The sequence below is a fragment of the Chiloscyllium punctatum genome, chromosome 15 (genome assembly GCF_047496795.1).
Source record: "Chiloscyllium punctatum isolate Juve2018m chromosome 15, sChiPun1.3, whole genome shotgun sequence".
Classification (NCBI taxonomy): Eukaryota; Metazoa; Chordata; class Chondrichthyes; order Orectolobiformes; family Hemiscylliidae; genus Chiloscyllium; species Chiloscyllium punctatum.
The window spans coordinates 77200359-77221948 of record NC_092753.1 but is presented as its reverse complement, the minus strand read 5'-3'; the positions used below and the strand labels follow the sequence as shown (position 1 = coordinate 77221948).

Here is a 21590-nt window from a genome sequence, read left to right as displayed (position 1 = left end):
GTATTCAGCCTGGAGTTCGGTGACCAGTGGTGTTCCGCAGGGATTGGTTCTTGGACCTCTGGTCTTGGTGATTTTTATAAATGACTTGAATGAGGAAATGGAAAGGTGAGTTAGTAGGACTGCCGATGACACGAAGGTTGCTGGAGTTGTGGATGGTGTGCAGGGCTGTTGTAAGTTGCAACGGGACATTGACAGGATGCAGAACTGGACTCATAAATGGCAGACAGAGTTTAACCTGGAAAAATGTGAAGTCATTTATTTTGGAAGGTCGAATTTGAATGCAGAATATAGGGTTAAAGGCAGAATTCTTAGCAGCGTGGTGGAACAGAGAGATCTTGGGGTGCATGTCCACAGATCCTTCAGAGTTGCCATCCAGGTTAACAGAGTTGTTAAAAAAGCGTATGCTGTGTTGTATTTTATTAACAAAGTGATTGAGTTTATGTACAGCTCTATAGAGCCCTGGTTAGACCATACTTGGAATTCTGTATTCAGTTCTGGTCACCTCATTATAGGAAAGATGTAGAAGCTTTAGACAGTATGCAGAGATGATTTACCAGGATGCTGCCTGGACTGGAGGGCATGTCTTATGAAGAAAAGTTGAGGGGGCTAGGGCTTTTCTCATTGGAGCAAAGCAGGATGAGAGGTGACTTGATAGAAGTGTACAAGATGTTGAGAGGCATAGATAGAGAGGATAGCCAGAGACTTTTTTCCATGGCGGAAATGTCTATCATGGGGGGGCGGGGGGGGCCATAATTTTAAGGTAACTGGGGAAAGGTTTAGTGGACTTGTCAGAGGTAGGTTCTTTACTCAGAGTGGTGGTGCAGGCAGTGGTAGTAGAGGCAGATACATTAGGGACATTTAAGCAACTCTTGGATAGGCACATGGAAGTTAGTACAATGAAGGGTATGTAGGTTGGTCTTATCTTACAGTAGGATAAGAGGCTGGCACAACATCAAGGACTGAAGGGCCTGTACTGTGCTGTACCATTCTTTGTTCTTTTATTCTAAATGGTCAGTTCAATGGAGCAATGGATGAGATATGTTTGGAGTCCAAAATACATTCAAGCACTTTAAAAAAAAGTAAAGTCAGTTTTGAACTGGTCTTATTTGCTTTAGCATGGGGTAAAAGCTGGAATGTAGGATTAAATTGGGTAGCTTTTTCAAAGTGCTGATACAAGCACATTGGGCCAAATGGACTACTCCTGGGCTGTGAAATTCTGCAACTGTGTCATTGGCATCGATTGATGAGCATGCAATACCTTTCCTTGTTTCCTGAATGCAGCAAGCAACAAACCTAATCATTATAAACATTAACATTATTCAAATATAATGAAGAATAAATGTAAAAATCTTACTATCAGCATTGACATCTTCACAAATCACAGGACTGAACTGTCCTTGTTTAGAACTCGCCTTAGAATAGGCCTGTACTTTCAAACAGTATCGGGTCCATGGTTGGAGATTGTGCAAAACAGTTGATGTTTTAACAGATTTGTTATCCATCTGAAAGATAACAAGCACAAGCCAAGTGGTTGGCAGTTTTTGTTAGCTATTAGTTTGTGGAGTGGAAAATAGTTGCTAAGTTGTTAGCTGCATCAAGCAAAACCCCAGAATAAAATCTGCATTGAAATAATTCCATTCAAATATTTGATGACAGACCAGTCACAATAGAATCTGAGATCTGTAAATGAAAAAATACTGAGAACTGAAAATAAGAAATGCTGATGTCCAATAACATCATCAAAATTGCTAAAGGTGATGTTGACAAAAAATCTGGAGAGTTAAAATTAAATACTGCAGATGCTGAAAATCTGAAAGAAAAATAGAAAATGCAGGAGAAACTCAGCAAGTCTGGCAGCATCTATGGAGAGAGAAAGAGAGTACAGAGGAACCTTGAATATCTGAATGACATGAGCGGGAAGTATTTTGTTCAAATAATCCAATGTTTGGATAATTGAATACCGGCTAACACAGTTTAGCTAAGCATCAGGACCTTGCGATCTTGTCCGGATAATCTGAAATTCGGATCATCGAATGTCGGAAAATCGAGGATCCTCTGTAAACACATTTTCAGCCCAATATAACTCTTTCTCACAACAGTCTTTTCAGAGATATTGGAAGATATAACATTTTAAGTATTTCTGAAAGAAATATTTAGTCACAATATATTGTCTTGCATTCATCAGGATGTTTCACAAGAATGCCAATTCAAGGGGAAAACCAATATTTATGCTGCATGAACGGAATGTTGATTGGATAGCAAACAGACTGATTTGTGGAAGCATTGGGGAGAATGCACCCATTTATACTTTATTGAGTGTCCTTTTAAAATGCAAACAATTTATATTCATTGAGTCCTCCCTGTTTACCTCACTAAGTTACACATTGAAAAATCTCTTGGCAGATCTGTCAATCATAGTTTCTCTATCATAAACCATGTTGAACCTACTTAATCGCATTGTGATTATTTTTAGTGCCTGGTTACCTAATAATTCCAACTTGCTCCTTACTGTTTATGTCAGGATAACAAGCCTAAATTTTCCTGTTTCTTCTCTCTGTTCTGTGGGATTACATTTGGCACCTTCAAATCTGTAGAGACAATTCTAGAGATTAGAGAAGCCTGGAAGATGCACCTAATGCATCCATGAGCCCTGCACTTACCTTTAAAAATCCTAGACCCATGGAACATTTTGTTTACCTTTAGTCACATTAATTCCTCCAGTACAGTTTCTCTAAGTTCTCCAGTACAATTATTCTAAGTTCCCCAAGCCCTTGGTTCCTCTTTCAATATTTTTGTATCCTTCAAATGTGAAGTCAGATACTAATACTTGTTTGACATTGCTATGGTTTCCTTATTTCCCAATATAATTTCTCTTTTCTTTTAAAGAGCTTAATTTTTACTTTTGCTATTCTTTTCCATTTTAGATTCTTGCAGAAGATCATATTTATCTTTCTTTCTAGTTTACTCTCAAGTTCTGCTTTTTCTCTTTTTCTTGATCATCCTTTGCTGATTTCTAAAACCTCCCAGTTCTCAGGCTTACTGCTCTTCCTGACAACATCGGACACGTCTTAAGCCAACTTCTCTGGCGAATTATGGTTGGACCACTTTTCTCATTAAATTTTTATTCCTCATGGAAACGCATGCTAACTGAGAATTAATTGTGAATTATTTCTCTAAATATGCACCATTGCTTTTAATTTCCCGAAGTAGTCTCAGCATTCTAGACCCTTACATGTACATAATTGTCTTTGTTTAAATTAAGAACTTAGTTCTGGATAAAACAAATGAAGAAGAAAGCACAGGAAGAACATATTGAAAGGATGAAATGAAGCTACTGTGGAGCATTGAAGCTGGTATGAAAATTGCCAGGCTGAATGCTGAATTCTAATAATCAACATTTCTTAATACCGGTGCCAAAGAAATGCTAAAAAAAACTTACTTTTACATTTCCATCTTCATTCTCTTTCCAATAGAATATATGGTAAGCAAAATCCTCATAATCATTGCTCAGAGGGTGTTCATTTTCAGTGAATGGCCCTTTAATAGCGACATGGAGTAAACCTGCCTCGGACAACACATCAACTGATGGAGGCCCAAACACAGCTATAATTTCAAGACAGTGCACATTGTCAGAGATCCAGTGGTTTACATTTCAACAAGATTCATAATTTATACTGTGTTAAAAACCTGATTGATTGGCAGTTGAAGGATTCTGGCTTAAAGTGTCACTGTTTTTTACTTTCTCCTTTATATTTTTCCAGTCCTATCCTGTAGACCCACTGAAGAGCATAGTTTGAGGTTCTAAGGGCATAATCAGCTGTTCCGTATCTAACAAAGCAGCCAAACATCATTTCTGAGGTCATAGAGTAATAGAGGTGTCCAGTTTAAAAACAGGCCTTTGGCCCAACTGGTCCATGCCACCCACTTTTCACAATTTAAACTGGTCCCAGTTGCCTGCATTTGGCCTATAGTTCTCTGTACCTATTCCAACTACGTACCTGTCTAAATATTTCTTAAATGACAAAATTGTACTCACTTCCACCACTACCTCCAGCAGCCTATTCCAGATATTCACTGGGTGAAAAATTGCTCCTCTGGACCTTTTTACCTTTTTATATCTCTCCTCTCTCACCTTAGACCTATACCCTCTAGTCTTAGACTCCCCTACCACGGGGAAAATGTCTGCTATCTACCTTATCTGTGCCTCTCCTCATTTTATCTCATCTTTGAGGTCACCCCTCAATCTCCTATACTCCAAGGAAAAAGGTCCCAGCCTATCTGTCTTAAACAATCAGCTCTCCAAAAGTGTCAGGCATAATAGACAAAAACCAGATCAGACTACCTGCAATTGGACTAGGAATAAAAATGTTCCTCTAACTCCAGAGAATGAAATTAGTATCTCTACTCTTGTTATTGGGGTGTGGGATGGAGAGGACAGTGAATGAGGGATGCGGGGGCAACCAAAGTTGCTACAGCTCACTAAATAAGTAAATTTCTAACTAAGTAACAAACGGTTCAATCAGTCACTTCAACTTATTATGGTTCAGTGAGTGCTGGATTCACAGCCCATTCCAGACAGACTGTGCACAAAGCCCAAGCTGACAAAGGAGTACTGCACCCTTGTAAATGCCATCTTGCAGAACAGATCTACAACTGAGGTCCTTACTGTCCTTTCAGGTAGTTGTCCCATGGTGTCCCACATAGAAGAGCAGAGAGATCACCTTGGAGTTTGGTCAATATGCATGTTCTGAGCTGGATTATCAGCTCATTGTCACACTGCTGCCTGTGACACCTTGCTGTGTGCAAATTGATGCCACATTTTCCAAATTACAGCAGTAATTACATTTTAAAAAAGGCTTCAATAAGCTGTAAATAATTTTGGACACCCTGACAGCAAGAAATCCATCATAAGTATGCTTTTCTATTTTAAGATATAGTGTCTGCAATTTTGTGGTTGCAATCAAATACCTATCAGAACAAGGCAGCTAATCATTTGAATATGTTAAAAAGTTTAAAGGTACGGAAGGCAAAAGTGTTCAAACAAACATCCTGAATATAAATAAATTTCTTACTGTCTTTATATGGATAAAAGGCTGGTATTTCAACCCAAGGTGATGTTGCACTTCCAAGTTCTGCTCTCACTCTTAGAAAATACTTTGCGTAGAAAGCCAAACTGTCCCACAAATCACAATCCGTTTCAGTAATACGTGTACAGTTCTGTGCTTCTGACCAACTTTCATTGTGCAATCTTTCATAATTTCTGGAGAAAGTAAAAGTTTGAATTGTGAAGATTGACTAAAAGGTGATACCATAACAAGTTAATCAATGTTAAGAAGGAACCTTATCTTCTGTAGAAAGCAGCTAAGTCAAGAGTGGACATGGTGACCTGTATTTTGCTATCAGTTAAACAATCGGATAAATCAAACTAAAAAAAACTGAATTTACCTTTTTAATATGATTTAACTGAGTTGTTTAAAAGGAAACTTACATTAAAACAAATGAAATAGCACTATAAATCACTAGATTTAACAAGTATAATAGTGTTGTCAGTAAATCAATTCAATTTAAAACTTAGAAGATATTTTCTGGTGTGCATCTTTTCAGTAAGTATTTGCAAAATGACAGAAGCCTCCTTAATGCCCGGAAACACCAAGAATAAATTTTCTAGTGGGTGGTAGCTCTTAATTATTGAGCAATCTGCCCAAATTTCAGCTGGTCCCATTTCGCCGTTAGAAGCAGTGAACTCTCAGGAGCAGTATTCATTGATGCATCACAAATTCTGGATTTGTGTACCACAGAGCTCATACTACAGAAAATTAACAGGACTTCCTGGTATTCAGTAGCAGTTAATGCAGAATGCATCACAATTCTTAGAACTGTAAATTCCAGGCCTTTTAATTCATTTCAGACAAGTCCTCCTGCTTGTTAATTGGTACTGTAATCTGGGATTACTGTGAGAGGTAATTATAACATGAATGCTTAAACATTTGAGCAATACTATTCCATAAATAATGAAAATAAACTAAGTCAGTATTTATAAACAATACAGAAATGAATTTGAGATAAATTGTGCAATAGCACCAATCATAATCAATTCAGGTCTGTCTCTACGCTCTCTTTCTTTAATCTCAGAGAGTATCCAAACACAACATAAAAATCAAAGAAGTTCAACATTATTTCGCTAAGGACCACAACGTCAATCAATACTGGTACTAAATTAAGTATTATAAAAGGAACAACTTTGTTCAGTTAGTCACATGCAAAATAAGTACATATTCCTTGCCTGTTTAATGTCAGAACTCCAACAGATTTTACATGATGGATCTCTCAAACAACAGGGAGCACAAACCACTTCCACAATTACATGGGCATTCAAAGACATTATTTCAATACTTTGATAAGCATTTCTAAATTTATAACCAACACAGTTCCCAGAATATTCTAATAATGTGGGGAAGTGTGTAATGGAATTTTCCATCAAAACTTAAAACCAAACTTAAACACACAATTGTCAGTATATTAATAATTTAATTTTTAAAAATATCCAAAGCAATAAAAGATGTCTTTAAAGAAAGATAATTAAATACAAAAGCAAAATGAAGATTGCAAGCAAAATATGAAGAAATAGTTAAAAATAGAGGTGATATATAATAGATTTGTTTAATATAATGTATAATAACGTATAATACCACAGGAAATCAATAAGACTAAAAATAGCAATGAGAATTGTAAAGCATTGAATCTGACTGGAGAAAATCACTCCACATAGCACTAAAGAAACTAAATGTAACTCTGACTGTGGGACAGTTCCTCAACTGGCACAAGAAGCACATAGTATAGTTGATGACTATATGAAAAATTACACACTCAGAAAATGTTCTTGTGAATCACAAAGGAAATGCTTAGAATACTTGCTGCTTGGAATTTGCCCTGGCAACAGTCCAAGAAGCAGGCAACATTGAACAAAGCTAGACAATGTGATGAACTGGTCATGTAAGGTAATTATCCTGACATTTAACTCTGTTTCTCTCTACAGAAGTTGCTTGACCTGCTGAGCAAATTCAGCAGTTCATAGTCTCAGTTCAGATTTTCAACACCTGCAACATGTTGTTTCTCCACAATCTACATGTAAGAGGAAGATTTGCCCATGAACTAATACTCCCCTCTGATCTTTAGCTGTGTGAGAATGGGGGGAGGCGGGTGGGGGGAGGGGACCAGGGAATCCAGTGCCTCATATATGTCAGCCTACACAACAAATGTACAGTGCTGAAGGAGGGCCAATTTCTGTCAGCTGAGAAAAGAGCTATCCTGTTTAATCTCACTTTCCAACTCATGGCTCTTCAAATCCGAGCATTTTGCAATTAATTTAGTCTTTCTGCCTCTACCAACCTTTGAGGGAATAAATGCAAGATCAGCTCACCCACTAGGTGAAAATATTTGTTTCAACTAACTTCGAATAATTCTGTCAATTAATTTAAATATATGAGTTATCAACTTCATATTCTCAGAAAAATTATACTTTCCTATCACCTCATCTGGGCCCCTCTTAGTTTTATACAACAATTAAATTATCCCTTAGCCTCCTCTTGTTCCAAGGTAAACCACCCCAGCCTATCCAATCATCACTCTCAGCTAAAATTCTTAATTCCTGACGATGTCTTTAGAAATCTCCTCGGTTGCATCATCCTACAATTCTACAATGAATCAGAGAGTAGAAATGTACCCTTCAAACTGCTATGGATGGAACTATGGCCAGATTGAGCTCTGGTTGTAGTATTGTGATCCAAGGCTATAAAATACAGATGTTTGGTCTCTCAAGTACTGAAGGGATATAGGGAGTGGACAAGAAGGAATATGTGAGTTGAAGCCCAAGATTAACCATGATTGCTACCTCTTTGCTCTGATCATTACTGCACATTTGACATCAGTGTAAGTTCATTTGTAACAACAATAACCAAGCCAAATTCTTTAATTTAAAGTCCATTCTCTTACCCTTGGTACTGGACAGAATAGGTCACTGAGCCAAGTTGGCAAGCATCTGGTTCCCATTTGACAACATGCTTTTTATTCAAAGAATCAACTCTCACATTTTTTGGTTCAGCCACTACAAAATAAAAAAAGACGTAGTAAGAGCAAATCAGAATATTATAAGGATTTTTAAAAAAAACTCTAGGTTTGATTACATAAAGTGGCATTGTGCAAAACAGTATAATCATTGTTTAAATAATGTGTTTGCAAGTAGCAGATACATGCCTCCTAGGGTTTTTCCAATTCTAGATGCAGCCAGTCCATCGTGAACTCAGATTGAGAAAGCCATCATTTCATAAGAGTTTAGTATTGCAGCACTGTTATGAAATGCAATTTCTCAGTGTTAAGGGCAAGATCATAACTTCCTTGCTTGAAGTAAACATAGGATTACCTCTGTGGGATGGTAATGTTAATTATGGCTCTGTGAGCAACTAACTTAGATACTAATGGCTTCAGTACAAAAGGAGGCCATTCGAACCATTAAGCTCATGCCAGCTCCATGCAAGAATAATTTAGTTAGCCCCCCCCCCCCCCACCCCACCCCCCCCACCCCTGATCTTCACAAGAAAAAACTTGTTGCAAGTAGCCTGAGTGAAATTGGCCACATTATCTATGCACACACACTATTACCTGTGAAAGCATGTAAACTTTGAAAACCCTGTGACAAAAGTGAGGGAATCTGCCATTTTAATGCTAGTGGTTGCTGCTGCTGATGAACTGTCTTTCATTTTCCAGTTTGACTGGAACTTCTGAATACATTATAGGCTAATCATTAATGACCTTAACAAGGAGAACTGATTTCTTCCTTTACTTTTAAAACAATTCTCAGCTCTGAATCTGAAGGAATAAATACTTTCAGAGGAAGCTAAACATGATCAGACAGTCTCCTCATGTTTACCGAGCACTGTCTATTACTACTTCTACCTACTAAGTGACATACAGTTACGATATACAGCAACTGATCATTTGAAAAAAGGTGGGTTGCAGAAATCTGATGCTAAAGTATGTAGGATGGGGAATAATGCAGCTCCAGGGAACTGTAGGCCAGGCAACTTAAAATCATTGGTAGGGAAAGTAACAAAGTCCTGAATCAAAAAAGAAAATAAGAGTAACATCTGGACCCAAATACATAATCCTCATGGATTTCAAAAGGAAACCTTTGCTTGTCCAACCTTATTGGATCCTTTGAAAAGTTGAAAATGAGCAAGCAAGGGTAGTGTGGTAAATGAAATTTATTTAGATTTCGAAAAGACCTTTGATGCCACGTAATAGATTGACAAATAAGGTCAGAACAGGCAGGGTTAAGGGTCAACTAGTAAAATGGATAGCTGGTGGCTTCAAAACAGCAAAGAGCAGAAATCAGAGAGCTGATCAGAGAGGGAGAGTGAAGTCACACAAGAAGTAGTGCTGAAGCCATTGGTGTTCACAATGTAGGTTTTTTGAATTAAAAACATAATTTCTCTGACACTAGACTGGGGGCAACAGCAAATACTGAGAAGGGCTGGAGGAGACATTAAAGGGGACGTTATTAAATTGAAACTAAGCATGGACACATAACTTGGGTTGTTTTTATTCTTTCATAGGATATGTGCATCACTGGCCAGACCAGAATTTGTTGCCCTTCAACTGAGTGATTTGCTAGACCATTTCAGAAAGCAGTTAAGAGTCAACTATAGTACTGTGGGTCTGGATTCAAATTCAGACAAGGTAAGGACAGCAAATTTCCTTCCCTAAAGATATGAATATATGAAATATGAGGAGAGTATACTTGCTCTCGCAGGGGAGGACCAGGATGCCTCCGTGAGGTCTCCTCCTGTGGATATGCAGAGATATCAATGTCCCAGCCACCTGGTAAGTACCACTCATCATTGCAACGAAACACTGGCATTAACCAGGTGGTCAATGCATTGGGTGCCACATGTAACCAGTGGCTAAGCGGCTTTCTGGCTCTTCTGTCTTACATGTGCAGCTAGTGTCCTCGGTATATTGGTTGAAAAATGTGGTGCTGGAAAAACACAGCAGGCCAGGCAGCATCCGAGGAGCAGGAGAATCGACGTTTCAGGCATAAGCCCTTCTTCAGGAAAGTCCTCACTTTCTCTTTGGTATATTGGCAGAATGCCAATCTTTGCAGGCAATAGCGCTCAAGGCCAGGTGGAAGTTTTGACAAGGGAGTTTTCTGTGCCCTACCCCTCCACCAGCTCTGCTAGGGAAATGGGTGTGGGATCGAATGCTGCTGAGGACCTCCCACTAATTGTTCTGCAGAAAATGCCCCAAGGCACTGACAGTGAGAGAAGTGTTAGAGATCAGGCACCTGCTCAGCCACTGGCAGAACAGGACCATGTGGTCTCAGTTCAACAGGGTGTTCGTGCAAATACAAAGGGAGGGGCAGTAGCAGCCTGACTTACAGAATGCTCTAGCTGTCACTGCTCAGATGCAGCTGCAATGGCCCCAGCTCCCCAATGACGGAGAGTCATGGCCACCTGTAGACTATCACCCCCAGGTATGGCTGGTCAGGAGTGAAGGAAGGGTAAGTGTGGGGCAGGGGAGCCTTGACCTGAGTCCAGGTGCCCTTCCTCACATGGAGACAGGGCAGTGCCAGGAAGCACCAAGCCAGAGGAGGAGCCATGCATTCTTTTCAGGTCACTGCATCTGTCCCTGCCTGCCCCTTCCAACACTTGGAAGGTCAGACTGAGAAGGGTTAGCTTGCCTTTTGTAGGAAAACCCTCACCTATGCCTGGCCAGTCCAGACCCAAATGCTCCCGATATTGTCTCGGCAAACCTCCAGTGTCAAAGGACTCCACTACAGAGCAAGTACCCTCCACCCCACCTGCACATCAGGATAGTGCAGTGAGCGCAGTGGCGGGGAAAGGATAAGGAAAGGTGGGGGCCAGGCCTGACAGTAACCTAAATCATTTGTCCTGCTGGTAAAAGTTTGTTTTTTCATGGTTCGTTGGATGTATGATTCTCTGTGTAGGTTCTAGCTGCATTGTTCCATCCAGCAGTATCACTCTTTGGCCAGTTATGAGGCACAGCAGTTGGAGGTTGATGATAAGCAGGGTTAGAATACATGTCCTGGCTTACTATAGAACTCTAAGACATAAGAGCAAACATAGGCCATTCAGCCCATCAGGCCTACCCTACCATTCAATGAGATCATGGCTGATCTGATAATCCTCAACTCCACTTTGCTGCCTTATTCCCATAATCCTTAATTCCCTGACTGTTTAAAAATCTATCTCAGCCTTGAATATATTTAATGACCCCACCTCAACAGCTCTCCATGGTAAAGACTTCCACATATTCACTATTCTCTGAAAGACAAAAATCCTCCTCATCTCTAGCTTCAATGGGCGACACCCAATTCTGAGTTTACTTCCTCTGTCCCACAAGGGAAAACACAATCTACTCTGTCAAGTCTCTTCAGTATCTTCTATGTTTCAATTAGATTGCCTCTCATTCCTCCAAACTCCAATGAGTACAGGCCCAACCTGCAGACCCCTAAGAGATTCTGCCCAGACAGTCATAGAGTAATAGAGATGTACAGCATGGAAACAGACCCTTCAGTCCAACCTGTCCACGCTGACCAGATCTAGTCCCATCTGCCAGCACCTGGCCCATATCCCTCCAAACCCTTCCCATTCATACACCCATCCAAATGCCTCTCAAATGTTGCAATTGTACCAGCCTCCACCACTTCCTCTGGCAGCTCATTCCATACACGTACCACCCTCTGCATGAAAACGTTGCCCCTTGGGTCTCTTTTATATCTTTCCCCTCTCACCTTAAACCTATGCCCTCTAGTTCTGGACTCCCGGACCCCAGGGAAAAGTCTTTGTCTATTTATCCTATCCATGCCCCTCATAACTTTGTAAACCTCTATAAGGTCACCCCTGAGCCTCCAACGCTCTAGGGAAAACAGCCCCAGCCTGTTCAGCCTCTCCCTATAGCTCAAATCCTCCAACGCTGGCAACATCCTTGTCAATCTTTTCTGAACCCTTTCAAGTTTCACAACATCTTTCCGACAGGAAGGAGACCAGAACTGCACGCAATATTCCAAAAGTGGCCTAACCAATGTCCTGTACAGCCACAACATGACCTCCCAACTCATGTACTCAATACTCTGACGAATAAAGGAAAGCATACCAAATGCCTTCTTCACTATCCTATCTATCTGTGACTCCACTTCAAGGAGCTATGAACCTGCACTCCAAGGTCTCTGTTCAGCAACACTCCCTAGGACCTTACCATTAAGGTAAGTGTACAAGTCCTGGTAAGATTTGCTTTCCCAAAATGCAGCACTTTGCATTTATCTGAATTAAACTCCATCTGCCACTTCTCAGTCCATTGGCCCAACTGGTCCAGATCCTGTTGTAATCTGAGGTAACCCTCTTCACTGTCCACTACACCTCCAATTTTGGTGTCATCTGCAAACTTACTAACTGTACCTCTTATGCTCGCATCCAAATCATTTATGTAAATGACAAAATGTAGAGGACCCAACACCGATCCTTGTGGCACTCCACTGGTCACAGGCCTCCAGTCTGAAAAACAACCCTCCATCACCACTCTCTGTCTTCTACCTTTGAGCCAGTTCTGTATCCAAATGGCTAGTTCTCCCTGTATTCCGTGAGATCTAACCTTGCTAATCAGTCTCCCATGGGGAACCTTGTCGAACACCTTACTGAAGTCCATATAGATCACATCTACTGCTCTGCCCTCATCAATCTTCTTTGTTACTTCTTCAAAAAACTCAATCAAGTTTGTGAGACATGATTTCCCATGCACAAAGCCATGCTTACTATCCCGAATCAGTCCTTGCCTTTCTAAATACATGTACATTCTGTCCCTCAGGATTCCCTCCAACAACATGCCCACCACTGAGGTCAGGCTCACTGGTCTATAGTTCCCTGGCTTGTCTTTACCGCCCTTCTTAAACAGTGGCATCACGTTTGCCAACCTCCAGTCTTTGGGCACATCACCTGTAACTATCGATGATACAAATATCTCAGCAAGAGGCCCAGCAATCACTTCTCTAGCTTCCCACAGAGTTCTTAGGTACACCTGATCAGGTCCTGGGGATTTATCCACCTTTCCCCGTTTCAAGACATCCAGCACTTCCTCCTCTGTAATATGGACATTTTGCAAGATGTCACTATCTATTTCCCTACAGTCTATATCTTCCATATCCTTTTGCACATTTAGTGTCTCCCTCATTTTCTGTGGCTACACACAAAGGCCGCCTTGCTGATCTTTGAGGGGCCCTATTCTCTCCCTAGTTACCCTTTGTCCTTAATATATTTGTAAAAACCCTTTGGATTCTCCTTAATTCAATAGATGCTTTAAAATTGTGAGAAGTTTTAATTGAAGTCACACTGAGAGAATCTTTCCATTTGTGGGGATGAGTAAATCTAACGTTCACAGGTCAGTGCAACATCGAGGGCCGAAAGGCCTGTTCTGCGGTGTATTGTTCTATGTTCTAAAGGCCATCAATATAAGATAGTCATAGAGTCCCTATTGTGTTGAAGCAGGTCATTCAGCCCATTGAGTCCACACTGATCCTCTGAACAACATCACACCCAGACCTATCCCCCTACCCAATCCTTGTAACTCTGCATTTCCCATGGCTAATCCAATCAGCCTGCACATCTCTGGACACTAAGGGGCAATTAAGCATGGCCCATCCACTTAATCTGCACATCTTTGGACTGTGGGAGAAAACCAGTACAAACCCATGCAGGCACAGGGAGAATGTTTGTGTGGAGTTTGCAAAGTCACCCATGGTCCTTGGCGCTGAGGCAGTAGTGCTAACCACTGAGCCATGGGGCTGCCCTATTCAAGAAGTCATCAAGAGAGTAAATGGGAAATTTAGCCAGAGACAGGTGACAATCTAAATTCACTACAGGGTATTGTTGAAGAAAATAGTACAGATGCCTTCAAAGAGAAGCTCAACCAGTATATGATGGAGAATGGATTAGAGGTTTATGCTGTTAGAAATAGATTAAGAAAGATAAGAGGAAGTTCAAATGAAGCACAAATACCAGCATTACCACTAAATACTTGTTGAGCCGTTTATTCAGTGTAACTCTGTAATAGTTGCTGATGCACAATTCCATGATTGCTGACAATCTTCTGCTAGTTGCTTCAATGTCTATTCATTGTACGTAATTTCAAATATTCCAACACAGAAGGCAAAATATCCCATTTACAAACAGGCATCCTTCTGGCTGAATATGGGGCTTCCTCATTAGGGCTTTCTGAATTCATAGTACTAGAATTCAAGAACTGAACCTGGGCCTTTACAGATACTTTTGAATTAACCTGTTCAGAGATGTTGTCAAACTCCTCTGGAACAGGTGGGACCTGAACCAAGGCCTCCTGGCTTAGAAGTCAGGACACTATCACTATGTCACAACAGCTCTTATGGAGCCCTTACTGTCTCTATGACACAGTAACACAAATCCAATTCAATACTGTTGTCATAGAGCATGAGAAATTCCTAGTGTTCAATTTGAAGTTTCAGTGTATGAAAAGCAGAACTAGTCGAGAAACAACATAGAAAACGTTACTGATGGAAGTGTATTTCTTACCTGCTTCAACCCAGTTTGAGGTTTCATTTCCATGTTCTGCTCTCACTCTTAGGTTGCAAGTCACATTGACATCGTTCAACAAATTACATCTTGTTTCAGTGGTCAGCATACAGTTATGCACGTCCAGCCAACTTCGATTGTCATTGCTTTCGAAAGTTCTAGAAAAAGTAGGTTACGACAGAAAAGACATTGACACAAGTGAAGAGCATATGAATCTGTTCCAAAGAGAAGGTAAAATTATTTAGGGGTTACTTTTGGGTGCCCTACAATAGGCAGGGAATCAAGGCCATGGGGAAAGTGCAGAAAAGATATCAGGATCAGTTGCTATAGCTATATAGGAGAAAGTGAGGACTGCAGATGCTGGAAATCAGAGTCAAAAAAGTGTGGTGCTTGAAAAGCACAGCCCATCAGGCAGCATCTGAGGGGCAGGAGAGTTGATGTTTTGTGAATAAGTCCTTCAGGAATTCCTGCTGAAGAGCTTATGCCTGCTCCTCAGATGCTGCCTGACCAGCTATGCTTTTCCAGTGCCACACTTATTGAATGCTATAGCTATATAGCCTAATGAAGGTAGTGCTCCTTTCAACACAACAGGGAACATTAAGAGTTCTGCTACAGATGTTCAATATTATCATTTCCTGTTTTTCATAAAATCAGTAGAGAAGAGGGATTCTTGTGGTGCCATGGTAATGTCCCTACCTCTGAGTCAGGAGGCCTGGGTTTGTGTCCCACCTGCTCCAGAAGCTTAACACCAATGAACAGGTTCATCGGAAACTATCTGAAGAAAGTGGAGAGAAAAGCTTTTTCCAATGATCAGTGTAATTAATAACTGACAGACATAACGTTTTAATGATTTCACCAGAAGAAAAAGATGAGGCTTTTTTTATACCTAATACTTTTTTATTAGGAAGTATTGATGAAAGTAGAATCCAAAGTAGTTTTTTCAAAAGGAAATTGATAAATATTAGCAAAGTGAATAATTATACAGGTCTGAGTAGAAGAGGAACAACTTGACTGTTGCCTTCACAGAGTGCTGTGAGCTGAAATACCCTTTGGGCTGAAAGTTCTATTAGCCTGCATGGTTACAGGGTACCTAGTAATAAGGAAAGTGGATAAAGGGGAGCCACTTGATATGGTTAATTTGGATTTTCAAAAGGCTTTTGACAAGGTCACACAAAAGAGATTAACATGCAAAATTAAATTGCACAGGTTTCAAGTTTGTGCACTAAAATAGATTGGGAATTGGTTGGCAGACAAAAAACAAAGAGTACTAGTAATAAAGAAGATGTTTTCTGGGGTACCACAGGGATCACTGCTTGGACCCTGGCTATCTAAAATACATATTCATGATATCAACGCAGACACAACGTGGCATATTTCCAAATTTGCAGATGACACAAAACCTGATGGAAGGTACACAGTGAGGAGGATGCAAAGAAGCTTCCGTGCAATTCGCACATGTTAAGTGCATGGGCAAGCACATGGCAGATGCAGCATAAAGCAGGTAAATATGAGGTTATCTATTTTGATAGCAAAAGCAGGTAGCACGTTATTTTCTGAGTGGTGATACATTGGGGAAGGGGTGGTGCAATGACACCTGGGTGTCTTCATACACCAGTTGCTGAAAGTAAGCATGTGGCTGCAGCAGGCAGTGAAGGAGGCAAATGCTTTGTTGGCTTTAATAGTGACAGGATTTGAGTACAAGAGCAGGAATATCTTGCTGCAACTGTACAGGGCACTGGTAAGGCCACACCTGAAGTATTATGTAAGATTTAGGTCTCCTTATCTGAGATGTTCTGCCTATACAGAGAATGCAAAGAAGATTTACCAGATTGATTCCTGGGATGGTGGTACAGACATACAGGGAAAGATTGGATCTATTAGGGCTAAATTCACCACAGTTTAGAAGAATGAGGGGTGTCTCATAGAAACCTATAAAATTCCAACAGGATTAGGCAGGGTAGATGCAGGAAGGATTGTTCTTGATGACTGGGCAGACCAGAGTCATAGTCTAAGGATAAGAAATAGACCTTTTAGGACCGAGATAAGAAGAAATTTCTTTACCGAGAGAGTGGTGAGACTGTGGAGTTCTCTGCCACTGGATGATATTGAAGGCAAAACATTTAAAACTTTCAACAAAGGGGTAGATATCTTTCTTAGGACTAAAGAGATCAAAACAGAGAGAAAATAAAAACAATGTTCTGAGTTGGATGATCAGACGTGATCATATTAAATGACAGAGCATGCTCAAAAGGGCTGAATAACTTGCTCCTGCTCCTGTATTATATGTTTATTTAATATTTCATTTCTACTTTTTTTAAATGATTCATTCTCCCTGCATTCCGGCTAATAAGACTGAACAAAGGTTTCTCCAGCAAAGCTTCCTTTGAAAAAGCACAAGCTTCCCCATGGCCTGAGTCAAGTATGATGAAAACCTCGAGAACTGTAAATAAGGCAGACACACCAGGTGAGAGGTTTACAGGCAGAATTTGTGTATTTGCTGGATAATCTAATCTCACTGGGTCAAATGAAGTTCTACAAATTACCTACATAAGCTACAGACTTGTAAGATGTACAAATCTGGGAAATTAGAATGGAAAATCCCACACAAGACTCCTGCCAACTCCCATCACTAACGTAACTTCTCTCTTTTGTCTGAAGTATTTTGTGAAAATTCCACTCCCTGTTCACTTTGAAAGCCCATTCTGCATGAAACCATTTCTTTATACTCTGTGAAACACCCACTCCACATTCCCTCACACCTCACTCTCTCTAAGAACAACAGCACAATCCTTCTGTAACTTCAAAGCTCAGCGGCATATTTGCACTGAAAGCCTCATGTCTTGTTCGCTTCCACATTAGCACTGCTGCCTCACAGCACCAGGGACCCAGGTTCAATTCTAGCCTTGGCTGACTGTGTGGAGTTTGTACATTTTCCCTGTGTCTATGTGCATTTCTTCCCGATGCTCCGGTTTCCTCCTACAGTCCAAAGATGTATAAGTTAGGTGGATTGGCCATGCTAAATTACCCCATAGTGTCCAGGGATGTGCAGGCTAGGTGGGTTAGCCATGGGCAATGTGGAGTGGGGAGGATGGCATGCTGGTTAGAGGGTCGGTGCAGAATTGATGTGCCGAATGGCCTCTCTCTGTACTGTAAGGATTCTATATTTTGTTCTCTTGCTCGCCCAACTCCCAAACGTTTAGAAGTCATGTCCCCTTGTTTATTAAAAAGCCATCATACATAGTTAGAGCTTTTGATGAGACATTGCGGGAGCAGCACCACAAGTAATTCAAGGAGGAAACCCGAAACCAAACTCTCAGAGCAAGCCAGGAGGAATATTTAAATAGTCATACCCTAGATGATACCTACATTCTGGGTATACATGAAAAAGGAAAATAAAGCAGAGACAATTTTGAGGTTTTCTAGGTCCTGTGCCCAGTTTGGATACCCCAATGAATCACATCTGAATCCTTCATACATGTGAACACTGGTTTCCTGTTTGCATCCAGATCACAGGTTGGAAAGGAGTTGTTTGCCAGTCCTAACTTCATGTGTAAACAGAGTAAGTGTATCAGGCAGATGTACATTTTTCCTATCTCAGATCTTATTGATTGTAGACTTCCTTCTGGGAACAAAGCCAATATTCCCAGAACTCATCTAATTTACAGCACTGCACGCTTTTATTTTGTCCCTCTCCCATTATGACTGCAGTGTCAATAAACTCAGGAACAAACCTTATGAACTTGTATTTTATAGAGTACCATGTTAATCAAATATCCTACATCCAAGAATTTGATTTTTGATCCATGTCTTGTATTGGAATTGGACAGAAAGAGAAACCTGTTCAAACTAAATGCGTAATATCTGTCAGCTGATTCCATAAAGCAAATACAGAGAAAATTTAATTCTACTGGGGGTTCTTATACTCTTTCTGATTCTAATCACTTAGACATTTATCCCATTTGTCTTTTCGACCAAGAAGGACATGAATGGTAAATTCATGGGAACATTTAGCACATTTGAGTCACACAGCATCCCAAATTAGACATTTATAATGGATATATCATTATCATTGGTCAGAATACACTACATGAAACTGTTGGGAGGGTGGAGGAGGCAGGCTGGAGGTGGAGAGGAGGATTAGCACAAGAACTACAGCAGCTTAGTAAGTCATATCCTCACAGTAACTAAATTTGGACTCAGTTTTACCAAAATCAATGTTCCTCCAAGACAATGATTCCTGAAGCATATATGAGAAAGCTACAGGAAGGTCCGGGGCTATATTGATATCTTTTACCCTGTGTACAAAATTTATTCAAATGGGGGCTAACTGACCTGAACCATACCTTTTGCAATAATACCGCTTTTGAACAGTTTCTTCAGCTCCAAATTACTTACCTATTCTTAACATGTGCTTCATCTGATTTCTCTTTATGGGATCTCTCTTCATAGGTCTGCAGGTCCCATTTCACAATTACTTACTTTCTAAACTGTAGCAAATACTACGTTAACATTACAGAATGAATTGATGCGTTTTTCTTGGAATTGGTCAAATGAACTTTATATTCCTACACATCTTCAATGTTCTGTCAATTGTTGCACCTGTCTGAGTTAAACCCTTGCACTTTATTAGCCAAATCACTTCCTTGAAATAGTCCTGGAACTCATTCCTTAACACCGAGTGACTGTATATTTATATACACTATACGACTGGCCTGATATTTCTCTTCTTCAACATCCCTCTGCATGTTGTTATCTGAATGTTAATCATCATTGTTAAATACTGCAAGGAGAGTAAATGCATTTTCAAAAGGAAATTTGGATAGAAAGTAATTAAACATATATAACTGCACATGGTCAATTATCTTTAGACAATGTAGAGTCATAGAGATGTACAGCACGGAAACAGACCGTCTGGTCCAACTTGCCCTGCCGACCAGATATCCCAACATAATCTAGTCCCATTTGCCAGCACTTGGGCCATATCTCTCTAAACCCTTCCAATTCGTATACCCATCCAGATGCTTTTTAAATGCTGCAATTGTACCAGCCTCCACCATATTCTCTGACAGCTCATAACATGCACCACTCTGTGCGTGAAAAGGTTGCCCCTTAGGTCTCTTTTATATCTTTTCCCTCTCACTCTAAACCCTCTGGTTCTGGACTCCCACACCCCAGCAAAAAGATTTGTCTATTTATCCTATTCGTGCCCATCATGATTTTATAAACCTCTATAAGGTCACCCTTCAGTCTCCGACGCTCCTGGGAAAACAGCCCCAGCCTATTCAGCCCAGGACTGAATATGCAGCATTCATTAAAAACAGTGCAGGGATCAGTTTAGAAAAATTATTTAAATTTCTTGTCTGTGAAATTGTTCTGAAGGGCCTTTTATTGCTAAACACTTCAAGTAGAATCTTCGTTACTAACTATAACTGACATAAGCCAATGGTGAGTTATGGAAACTGGATGAGTAAGTATCCATAAGTTAATCACTCGCACTTAGGGCATATCAATATCTTAAGTATGGAACAAAAACCATAACTTAATTTTTTGGGAACTGTGACATTGATTTATGTCATAATCACATAAATGTAAGTGTGCTCTGCAATCTAGCACCATATCATACAAGGGCATATTCAATGAAAATTACTCCAGGATAATTGGGAAGTGAATAATAAGGATACAGACAATATAGTTTCCTCATTTTTTGTCCTGAATTAAAATGCAGTGTCTTACCTTTGAACAGAGTATGTTACTAAATTGCCTTGATAAAATACAGAGTCCCATTTGAGGATACGCTTTGAATCGACAAAACCAATTTGCACGTTTTGTGGTTCTGGGATCTGTCCGAATACTACAGAAACAGAAATGATATTAAAATAACTTTAATCATGAAGAAATTAGTTTTTACTTTAAAAAAAAGCTAGATATGCAAACTTGCAAATATAAATTTCTGAGTAGGCATAATTCCATGTGTTTAGATCGGTTGTGATTGTAATGAGATCAGCCAGGTGGACCACATAGAATATGAGTTCCCTGATTGGACCAGTTTAACAACCCCAATCAGGGAGCCATGGCAGCCAGATAATAACGGCAGTGCCAGACATCCTGTTCACTCTGATAGCTAACTCTGAGGGAGCTGGATCAGTATCAAGGATTCTCCATGTGTAAATAAAAGGTGACTTGATGATGAGATATCAGCCTCTGTGGCATTACTTCAAGGACCAGTAGTAATTTTACATTTTAACACAGCCAATAGGAAGTCTCACTTACACCCTGGGCTTAAATTTATCCCTCATTTCCTCAAAGGTGACACTTCGAGGTACATATTCAGTGAAACTCAAATCCATTTTAGCTTGTGAACAACAAACAAAGACTTTCAGTGGAAAGATCATCGGTTTTTATTATTAGAGGTTACTTTTAGGTTATGTGAAATTTGTATACTTTGCAAATTAAAATACTCAATAGACAGCTGTCTTTGTTTAAATAGTACTAAACATTGACATGACCAAGACTGCTCCTTTGCTAGAGAACTATTCTAGCATGAGCTAGGTGGAGATATCCACTCCACGCTACAGTTCAAATATTCATACTATTCATAATCAAAACTGCATCAGACCCCCAACTCTGGAAGTCCCACTCCTGAATGTGGCACCCAACATCATCAGGAGGGGAATGGGTCAGGTTGAACTTTGCACATTTGTGGTGCATGGAAGCAGTTACATAGATCAAAGCGCAGGTGCCTTCAAAGAAATCCTGCTTTTCACAGAGGGATGTCTACAAGATGACTTGTTGGCTTTACATTACTAGAAAATTGAAAGCTGCCAGGGTTATTTCAAGAGGTAGGGTAACTTTTTGGATATGTTCGAAGACACCATTTGGACAGGTCAGGTAACTTCAGGAATTGTTACAAGTATACATAAGTGTGCATGAAAAGTGGATAAATTCCTGTCCTCTAATTATATCAAAATATTTGTT

At 40.1% G+C, this 21590-nt stretch overlaps 1 protein-coding gene across 2 annotated transcripts in view; it reads right to left on the bottom strand.

Annotated features, from left to right (window-relative positions):
• Nucleotides 1–21590, bottom strand: part of LOC140486423 (interleukin-10 receptor subunit beta-like) — a 64609-nt gene that overhangs the window by 17830 nt on the left and 25189 nt on the right. The window contains exons 2-7 of one of the 2 annotated variants that reach the window (XM_072585533.1): nt 20349–20466; nt 14616–14773; nt 7993–8104; nt 5073–5260; nt 3440–3603; nt 1355–1502 (exon numbers count right to left, since the gene is read on the bottom strand). In XM_072585533.1, coding sequence (XP_072441634.1) covers nt 1355–1502; nt 3440–3603; nt 5073–5260; nt 7993–8104; nt 14616–14773; nt 20349–20466 — 888 coding nt within the window. The remainder of the gene's footprint in view (nt 1–1354; nt 1503–3439; nt 3604–5072; nt 5261–7992; nt 8105–14615; nt 14774–20348; nt 20467–21590) is intronic. The other variant, XM_072585534.1, reaches the window with a different exon arrangement.